The 10,785-nt window shown below is 38.6% G+C and overlaps 1 protein-coding gene and 1 long non-coding RNA gene across 2 annotated transcripts; one reads left to right on the top strand and one right to left on the bottom strand.

Annotated features, from left to right (window-relative positions):
• The first annotated feature begins 556 nt into the window (after window positions 1-556).
• LOC124150337 (U6 snRNA-associated Sm-like protein LSm5) lies at window positions 557-8,290 on the top strand. The gene is made up of 5 exons (XM_046522325.2): window positions 557-661; window positions 3,841-3,936; window positions 5,194-5,221; window positions 6,733-6,805; window positions 7,379-8,290. The coding sequence occupies exons 1-5, from the start codon at window positions 619-621 to the stop codon at window positions 7,412-7,414; spliced, it is 276 nt and encodes a 91-aa protein (XP_046378281.1). The 5' UTR covers window positions 557-618; the 3' UTR covers window positions 7,415-8,290.
• LOC125372376 lies at window positions 3,993-4,510 on the bottom strand. The gene is made up of 3 exons (XR_007218104.1): window positions 4,442-4,510; window positions 4,304-4,408; window positions 3,993-4,124 (listed from the first exon to the last, which is right to left on the bottom strand). It is a non-coding gene; the product is annotated as an uncharacterized LOC125372376 (long non-coding RNA).
• Window positions 8,291-10,785: the final 2,495 nt, after the last annotated feature.

Raw genomic sequence — 10,785 nt, forward strand, 5'->3', positions numbered from 1 at the left:
CTATATGCCAACATGGAAACTTCAAAAGCGGCACGTCTTGCCTCGGAATAACACGAATTGGTCACGAGTGAGTAAAGAGAGCTGTGGTGTGTGTCGGAAACAGACGAAACCCTATAGAACACGATCCACGGTCATAAAAGGGTGCAATTTGAAGTTAAATTAATGAAGAATCGATCAAAGACATAAAATATGTAAATATTTTTTTACGTAAACCATTATTTTTTTTAAATGTTGAATCTGCGTGCCAAATACGATTTTTTTGCGTCCCGGGTACCACTCTGTCGAGTCCCGAATACACTTTAAATAGTACCCCGAATCCCGCGTACCAAAGCCTCAGTTATCCCAAGTATAATATTTGTTACATTTGACCACTTTCTATAAAAATGGACGACAAGAAAGAGTTGATATAATATAATTATATCCTTACAGCGTCAGTTACATGAATGACCTAACAATGAATCAATTGAATTGTCTCTGATTAGTGGAAGTCGAGTTTCAAGACGTAACGAAGATCTATTTGTCCGGTAGAGGTTTTCATAAATGTTGCTGAAAGTTGTACAGAAAATGTAATATCGACCAAAGTATGACTAATTCCGCCAGGTGGCGTTCTATTTCAACATGGCTGCGCCTTTTTCGAACCCGTCTCAGTTGTTGCCATTAGGTAAAAACATTAAGAGCACTTCACTTTGTGTCGTTTCCTGACGACAGGTCCATTGCACTTATTAATAGTGTATGCACTCTTATGATGTCATATTTTATGACAACCTCTGTGGTATTACAAATGGCCACCAGGCCCAACACTATCCACGACTATCACCACATGGTGCTCTAAATTCGCGCTTGTACTTCTAGACTTGTGATTAAACATTCATTCTCACAAATTAAGTGCTGTATTGAAGATTGAGGTGTCCATGGAAAAACTCAACAGGCAACACTTGTAAAACATTGTGAACGTTCCTCATATACCAGTAAACGTTGCGTCCTATTTACTGTCTAATTAGTTTCAAGTATTATTTTGAATATCACAAAATGTTTAGATTACTGCTGTAAGTAAGAGCTCCATTGTAATTTTTCGATATGAATTAAAATTATTTTTTTTATCAAAAACTATGAAAGGGAATGTAAAAACAATTAGGCTATGGCTTACAGTGAAAAAAAAGCAAAGCAAATGTGTCTGACATGTTTCTTGTAGGGCTGGGATGAGTCCAAATTTACTACCTGGGTACCCAACCCACTATTACCTGGGTACCTGCTGTTGGTCTCAAGGGATTTGATTTAAACATATTTTATTGCGGAAAATCAAATGGATTAGGCACAAGTGACACACTTACGAGGCCTTCTCCTGTATACATTTCATTACATTGTGGTATATGAATAATGATAGTGCAGAATAAATTTACAGTGCATAGGAATTACAAGTAATGAAAAAATATAATAACACACATATATTCATATATATACAGTATTACACACAAACACATATACCTACATACACTCACACATACATATACATATATGATGAATTTACCTTTTTTGTATACAATGGTACTTGATATATTTATAAAATAACACAGTAGTTAATAAACTAATAGACATTTTAAATTTATGGTAAGGGCGGGAAATATAGAATGTAACTAAGCTGTGATAATAACATGGAATACTATTGTTTTACATCAAAATCAAAGTTATAACGAATACCCAAACTAATAGAAAAAAAATAATATAACTAAGACTTTTTGTGTTGAAATAACTGTGGATTATATGTGCAAGTCACATGTAAAATCAAGATAATTTGAAAGTAGCTCATGAAATATAATTCTTGTTATATTAAGATACAATTGAAAATCTGTTTTAAAATCTATTTGTTTCTGCAATAAATTGATAGACATATTTAAAAATTAAGTTATTTTGTTCTTCGGATAGATTTTTGTTACCACTAAGAATTGTTTCTAAATTTGGCTGAGTCCCTATATTCCTAATGTTGATGAACAAAGATTGTCTTATTAAAGAATATTTTTTACATTCAAGAAAATAGTGAAAAGCATTTTGGCATGGGGAACCGCAAGGGCAAGAAATAGTGTCTGACAAATTAACCCTAAATACATCATCATTTAGATTGCTACATCTATGTCTAAGTCTTGTGTGGATAATATTAATTTGACGCTTTCCATAACTGAAATAATATGGAGATTTAATAACATTTGGATACATTTTTGTTTATAATTCAGCTGCAGAGATACTATTTTAATATTTTCATTTTGTGAATTCCACTGTTTTAAAGAGTCTGTTATAAATGATTTCTGAAATGTACTTGTTCTGGCAAAAGGTCATGTTCTGTTTTGTACCTAGGTTATAATTTGAAGCAGCTGATCTGTTGTGGGGTAACAAATCATTTAGATATGAGGGACATTCTTTATTATTATTTTGTGCACTGTTGTAAGATTTTTAATTTTTCGTCTCTCTTTTACTGGGAGCCAGCCGTTTTCGAAATATAAACTTTCTCTCGAGGCAAATTTGGTCAAGCCTGTCACAATTCTGGCAGCGTCAAGTTGTGTTAATTCAAGTTTATTTTCGTTATAAGCAGAACAGTTGTCCCATACCTCCGATGAGTATTCCAGAATAGGTCTTATAAATGTCAGATAGATTTTTGAAAGATTATATCTATTTAATTTATATTTAAGTTTACGCATAGCTGAAACCATTTTCGCTGTTGACCTAGCAATAATTAAAATGTGCAGTCCATTTCGTATCTTGAGATAACGTGACCCCAAAATGTTTGTGGGTTTCTACATGTTCAATGGCACTGTTAGCATAGCAAGAGAGAGAGAAGGTCTTGATTTAGTCTGTCTTCAATTACGACCATATCAGTAGATGAAGTTCCTATAAATGTATCGTCGGCAAATAACCTAGTAATATTTTGAAGCTGATCAGTAATATCATTTATGTAAACTATAAAATAGGAACGGCCCAAGTACAGAGCCCTGTGGGATCCCTGCTTTAGTGAATGTTTTACTTGATTAACTACCATTAAAAAATACTCTTTGGCAACGGGCTGACAGAAAACTGCGACACCAAGCTAATAATTTACCAGTTATACCATATTGTTGGAAGTTTTTGCAATGTACCTTTGGGCCATACCCTGTTGAATGCCTTAGAAATATCACAGAATATCATACAAAAATATTTATGATCATCAAGCGAATTACAAATGTGATGGTAAATTTCAATTCTTCTACTGGTCACGCAAGATGTATTAATATTACCACAATATTCCTTAACTTACGGTTGGACAGAGAAATAGATGATATGCTCGGCAGAAAAGTCTGTCAGGTCCTCAGAGTTCCAGATAAGCTGCGTATCTGCGTAAAATACGCATCAGAAATGCAGAAATATGCAGTAAAATAAAATCCAAGCGTATCAAATACGCAATGAACATTACAGATAAGCTACAAAAATATAACATGTGCGTATCATCAAAATATTGTGAAGTAACCCTGCGTATTCGATTAGCAAATCAGCAACTTATTTTGAAATTATTATCAGGCTCTCCGTCAACCTTGCCAAACTCCACGATGACAGTTACATCACCATCATTTGCCATCAAACTTTCTTGTGGAAGTATCGTGGTATTTTTGAGTCCTATAAAGCTCTTGAACCCACACAACACTAGTTTGCAGGGATTTGATGAAAAGTGTTTTTAAATATTTAACTTAAATACCCACATGTGTAAAAACTAGTGGGTAACACCAAAAGCTTATCTGGAGCTCTGGGTCCTGCAGTTCCAGTCCGTTGATGTTTGTTGTTCTCCTGTCATTGTGATCGTGTTTATCTGTTCCACAGAGTTGGTTGACAAATGTATTGGGTCCAGGATTCACATCATCATGAAGAATGACAAGGAGATAGTCGGAGTGTTGCTGGGCTTTGATGACTATGTCAGTATCCTTTCACACCAGCCAACTCAGGATGAAAACAGCAGCAGGCAGCAGAGTTGGGTAGATTTGTACTCAGTTACACCTGTCTCCCAGAGGCTGCTTGATCATGTGTTCTCGTTGACCTCACTGTAGTGCTTGATCATGTGTTCTCGTTGAACTCACTGAAGTGCTTGATCATGTGTTCTCATTGACCTCACGGGGCTGTCGGGTAGCCTAGTGGTTAAAGCGTTAGCTCGTCACGCCGAAGACCCGGGTTTGATTCCCGACATGGGTACAATGTGTGAAGCCCATTTCTGGTGTCCCCCGCCGTGATATTGCTGGAATATTGCTAAAAGCGGCGTAAAACCATACTCACTCACTCACTCATTGACCTCACTGTAGTGCTTGATCATGTGTTCTCATTGACCTCACTGTAGTGCTTGATCATGTGTTCTCGTTGACCTCACTGTAGTGCTTGATCATGTGTTCTCGTTGACCTCACTAGTGCTTGATCATGTGTTCTCATTGACCTCACTGTAGTGCTTGATCATGTGTTCAATGTCCCTTCTAGTTGATAATAAACAATGAGCAAAGCTATCACTCATGTTGCTAAGTAGGCTATTGGTCTGCATGAGGTCTAAGACAAAACCAGTAGTGCTGTGGACTCTTAAGTCATAGTCATGATATTGTGTCCACTGTTTTTGCACTAATTCTACAGAGAAATTGCAGATACCAGAGTGACATGATCTCACTCTTTCTGTCACCAGTAGCAAGGGAACTCATTACTCATGCCAGAGTTTGGTTTGACCCAATAGGTTTGCCAGCACCATACCTATGCCTTGATGGAATAGAATCTGTATTCTATTTAGAATTTATTAGAAACCATTTCATTCTCAGTGTTTTCACCTCTAATTCATATAGTCTGCCCGGAGAGTGAAAGGTCGTTAGTATACAGCAAAAGACGTTAAAAGATGGTACTTGTTGTTACCCTATCTGGCGCTCGCCATTTAGGGGTTAAAACAAGGACTGGTCGGCTCGGAGTCAGTATGCTGTGTCTGAGTGGGGTAATCATGTTAAACTGCGGCATGGTATCTCAGTGGGTTAGCACTATAATTCAACATCAGTCCGGGCTAGTACAAGCATGCACGCAGACACACTTGTGCTGCTATATAAGTGCAATAATCTTGGACGCGATGTTAAACCCCATTTAACCTCACCTCTAATTCATATAGTGTAATGTTACATACTTGTATTGGTGTCAGCTTTCCTTAGTTTTCAACAGACATGGTTCTTGAGGATGTGACAGAATTGTGAGTATGTTTCTTAACTATAGCCTGTAGAGACAATGATGCTGGTTGTTATAGTGGGGTAGCCTGTAAGGATAACCATGCTTGTTGTTATAATGGGGTAGTACTGTAGCCAGTTGACACAACCATGCACGTTTTTATAATAGGGTTTCCCCAAATAATTATTCATCTTGTCGTTTGCTAAATAATCTTTCTATGCTATGAAATAGTTGTCAAAGTTTTATCAAGATTTCCAATCTACATAATCCTCTCATGCTTGTTAACAATATTTCCCCAGCCGTGTTATGGTCATCAACATGGATAACTATTATTCTCCCCGTCCTTCCGTCAGACCGTCCGCTTCTCAATGTGGACACATTTTCTAAAAAAAATATTTAAGTCAGAGAAATGAAATTTTACACACTTAGGTTACTGGTCATGAGTTTGAAAATTGGTGTCGTAAATTCATTTTTATACAGAATTATGGCCCTTGCTCCATGCTTTTCAACTCAATGCATACTTCGTGAAATGGGGACAAGGTTTCCCAGTTACATGAATGAAAGATTGCATGCTTGTCTAAGACATACTTCTCAAGACTGAGTTGGAAAATTGGTCCATTCAATTATTTTTTTACCGAGTTGCGGGCCTTGATCCATGTTATTCTACTTGGTGCATAGTGTCTGTAATGGGGACACATTTTCTCAGAAACTACTGAAGTTAGCTTATCTAAGAGATACTAAGCAAGAGTGAGTTTTTGTCCCAGAGAAGGGGCCTTTTGAACGTATTATTTGTAACATTTAATCAATTTTTTCTGATGTCATCAAGCAGCCCAAGTGCCTGTCTGTTGTGCAGCTTTATAGGACTATTTTATATAGTTTATATTCACTACAATATGAACAAACAAAACTTGTAAGTGCCCCATGACGGGGATAGTGATAATGCTGTTTTCTTGTTATTCATTCTTTGGAGGACAAAATGTTGCTTTTCCAGTGAGAATATTTAAGTTTTTTCATGTATTTTATATGTAAGGCTTTAGGGCATCTAGTATTTATTTCTAATGTATACTACTCAAAACAAGATAAAGAACACCCACAATTGGAAGGCTGTGTGTTGCAATACCCACCAGCCGTGACACATTGACTATAGTCACGGGAAAAACTCTGGTGTCCTTTAACTTGATTGTTTAACCTGATTCTGTTGCAATGTGGATGTTTTCCATGTCATGATGGGGGCACGGGTGGCCCAGTCGTCTAAGGCGCCGCGATTCGCTGTGCAGAGTTGCGTCCCTTGGGCACGCCAGAAACCTAGGATTGTGGGTTCGAATCCTGGTTCGCCCCAGTTATGTTTCTAGGTTTGTCAGCACCATACCCGTGCTCGTTGGTTTTACCGAAGTGGTAAACGTCAGAGACCTGCATCACTTCGGGCTTTCCTCCCACATTAAGCTGACACGCCGTGATATAACTTGAATACTGTTAAAAGCGGCGTTAAACACAACTCACTCACTCACTCCATGTCATGATGGTGGTGTGTTGCAGTGAGAGTACTCCTGAGGGACGTCGGGTCACGCGGCTTGACAAGCTGCTCCTGAATGGGAACAACATCACCATGGTAAGTTGAGAATAACACTAGAGCCTAATGTTGAACATACTTGATGTCCATGTTTCCTCTGGTATCATCAGATTGATAAGTATTATGTAAAACCTGCCCCCTACTCCCTCCACACGACAGGCAGGAGGAGGTCATCTAGATGTTCATTCACTAGTTGTGGACAGTCACTGTGATCAGTTTTATACACAGACATGACAATCTGGCGCTGCCCGGTGAAAGCTATGTTTTACTGATGTAGACCAAGTCTTCTGACTCTTCAGTAGCTGGATTATGTAATGCATGTATCCCGTCCTGCCGACTGGCTTTGGGGCAGAGGAATGGGTACAAAAGTGATGATTGCGGAGAGCAGAATGTAAAATTGTATGAGCTTACAGATTCAAGGAAGTAAATCCATTCAAGTAAAAGTAAACTGAGTGGGCCAAGTAGTCAGGACCAGTGTCTCGGACTACGACAAGATGTGGATAATTGCCAAATGGTGTAGCAGTCATTTCCAGATTGACTGATTTGTAATGAAATCATTTCAAAACACACAAGCTTTAGCCACATCTTCTTGAAGTTTGTTTGTGTTTTCAGCTTGTGCCTGGAGGTGAGGGACCGGAGATGACCTAGGTAGCTGACACATGAACAGTTTGGACACACTTCAGAGCAGTTGTCAGTCTCATAGTATCTGTAACATGCTGACTTTATGTCAAGGAGTGATTCGGGGGGAAGCGATACAGCGAGGTCACGATACATAGGTAACGATACGACACATATCTCGATACACATGTTTACTTCATATTGCATGGAAACTTCTTGAATATAAATATTTTGGAGCTTGTTCTAAAGGTAAAGCTAGCTGAAGACACATGTTCATAGCTGCTATTCTTAGTACTTGGAAGGCTAAGTACAACACATTTTGCTATGGTCATCTCACAAGAATCCTGGGGCCATTAAACAAGTAGTAAGTTACATAGTTTAGCAAGTGTATCGATATAGAAGAAAACATATCGTGTGTCGTATCGTTGTATGAAAACTTGCGGTTCACCGATGTATCGTTTTACCCCAAAGAGTGATTGACACTGACGAGGAAGACTGCATCACGGTGTTCATACTGTCCACAGTCTGAAGGTGCTCTGTGGGCACACATTTCATGCGACCTATGTTCTGAGAAATATCAATCTACTTTACAATGTCACACTTTGAATTATCGTATTTACTTTTAAGAAGAGGTACTTTTTGTTTGATATTATTCTAATGTCTATGTAATGTATTGATACAGTGAAACATCATTAGATAAAAGATATGACTCCACGTTTGACTTGAATGGCAGACAGCAGCCTTGCCTGCGCTGTGTCTAACATCAGGACTTCAGGGACCTCCGTGTGTGTCACAGGTCCCCAGCTTCACTTGTCCCTGGTTTTCTGTCCTGTACACTGTGTACTGTGTTTGTCCTGTCATTTGTAAATACTTCATGAAACATCACAATAAAATGTCCTGTGTATACATCGTTTGTCTGTCGTTGGCAACTTCCTGCAGAATGTTCACTTGAGTATCCAGCAAATACATTTGGCATCTGCCCTGTGAAAAGGTCTTCAGCAACCTATGCTTGCAATAAGAGGTGTCTGTGCTTGTCCTAAGAGACGGACCTGTGCACATCCGGGTTAGAAAAGGTCTTCAGAAACCTATGCTTGCAATAAGAGGTGTCTGTGATTGTCGTAAGAGATGGACCTGTGAACATCCGGGTTAGAAAAGGTCTTCAGCAACCTATGCTTGCAATAAGAGGTGTCTGTGATTGTCCTAAGAGACGGACCTGTGAACATCCGGGTTAGAAAAGGTCTTCAGAAACCTATGCTTGCAATAAGAGGTGTCTGTGCTTGTCCTAAGAGACGGATCTGTGAACATCCGGGTTAGAAAAGGTCTTCAGAAACCTATGCTTGCAATAAGAGGTGTCTATGCTTGTCGTAAGAGACGGACCTGTGAACATCCGGGTTAGAAAAGGTCTTCAGCAACCTATGCTTGCAATAAGTGGTGTCTATGCTTGTCGTAAGAGACAGACCTTGGAACATCGGGTTTAGAAAAGGTCTTCAGCAACCTATGCTTGCGATAAGAGGTGTCTATGCTTGTCGTAAGAGACGAACCCATAAACATCCACGCTAGAAGGTTCCCTTGATTATCACAGCATCCAGCTTCAACGACGGAGTCGCCATTACCCTGTGTATGTAAGGGCTGAGTGACGGACAATGTGTGACTTGGCTCACGTGGCGTCATCATACCGTGATGTGTATATTTTTTCTGAACCTTTGTTACAAACAAATCCACCCAGGATAGGAATATAGCATTTATTCCCAGTTCTGTCACATTTGCCACAACACAGTGAATGGTAGGCGGATATAAATCCATCAATGTTCAGCAAACCAAATGCACCAACCAGTTGTGACATCGCAGAGGTGAAGTTCTGTGATGTAATAATCTTGTGTCGGTGTGTGTGTAATACTATTGATATAAGATAGCAATCTCATTAAAATCAGATCTTAGTTCTCGCTGTGCTTAACAACTTTGTTTAGCGGTAGTGAAAACTAAGATCTGATTGTAATGAGATTGTATAAGATAGCTACGCGATAATTCGCAGGGAACAATGAAGAACGAAGAATGGTTTATTTCATGATAAAACATTGTTCTATCATCACATCATTTCTGGAGATTCGAATATGATCGCAGCTTGATAACATGATACATATAGGACTCCATTATTTTTGAGAGGGAGTTTGTCGAGTAAGTTGTTCCCCATAGATGTAGCTGGGCAACACAGATAAACGCAGTGGTCGAACAATAGCATCCAAATGTGAGAGAGATATGACAATCGGTGTTAGGAGAAAAGGTACAGATTTAAAAAAAATAAATTAAAAATTGTATGCCAGTATGTTGTGATTTAACAGAATATTAGAGTTGTACCCAAGTAACACAGCATTTTGTAAATGTAAATTGTTTGCGAAACCGCGTTATCTGTGGTTCGAGAAGGGAGCTAACTCCGTTTGCCTAATCGAAAGTTCGTGGTGGGCCCACATTCGAAACTAAACGCACTTGTTGTTGAGAATATGTACTACGTAAACACACCTGCATAACTGTTATTTTGTCTATTTAAAATAAGTATTATGACTTATAATTAGATTAGAATGTACAAATGCGATGACAATACAGCAGAACTAGGTCATGAGTTATTCCTTTTATGGAACAAGTTCTCTGAAAAGTTTGAGGTAAAAGGCTTGTTTCATGTCCGAGTTCAATTCAAGTGTAGACATATTTTCAGGCTTATATCGCCACCAACACTTATGATTAGATTGATGTGTTATACTGGAAAAAGTAGAATGAGTGGTATTGCCTCTGTAACTTTCATTTGAAGTAGATCTAAGTTTCTTGCTTTGTAACTATTTTTGCAAAACTGCTATGGAACGACTGTGGTCAGCTATGATGACGTTATTCAAATTTCAAAGACTTTCGAGGAATTAACGTCACACTAAATAATTAAACTTTCATAAGTCCCATCTAGAAATATTTATGTATCATCAGCATATTGTTCGAGTTTATGTTCCACATTATTATCCCCCGCCACGAAGTGGAAGGGGGATATAGGAATGGGTGCCTTCCGTCCGCCCTTCCGTCCTTCCGTCCTTCCATCTGTCCGTCCCTCCATCACATTTCGTTTCCGGAGCAGAACACAAAACCCCATGAGAGATATCTCAACTAAACTTGGCACAAAGATAGGTCTAGTGGTGAACTGGTGCCTTTTGATAGTTTGGGATTTTTAAACAAAATATTTTTCGAGTTTCCATGGAAACGACTTTGACTTAGAATGAAAATGGCGGTAGTGCTCGTTTCCAGAGCAGATATTGAAAACCGTACAATATTTCTTCACTAAACTTGGCACATAAATAGCTCCAGTGGTAAACTGTTGCCTTTCGTTAGTTTGATAGTTTGGGATCTGAGTAAAAAACTGAAAC

This window comes from Haliotis rufescens, unplaced genomic scaffold (assembly GCF_023055435.1).
Source record: "Haliotis rufescens isolate VD_foot unplaced genomic scaffold, xgHalRufe1.0.p SCAF_4, whole genome shotgun sequence".
Classification (NCBI taxonomy): Eukaryota; Metazoa; Mollusca; class Gastropoda; order Lepetellida; family Haliotidae; genus Haliotis; species Haliotis rufescens.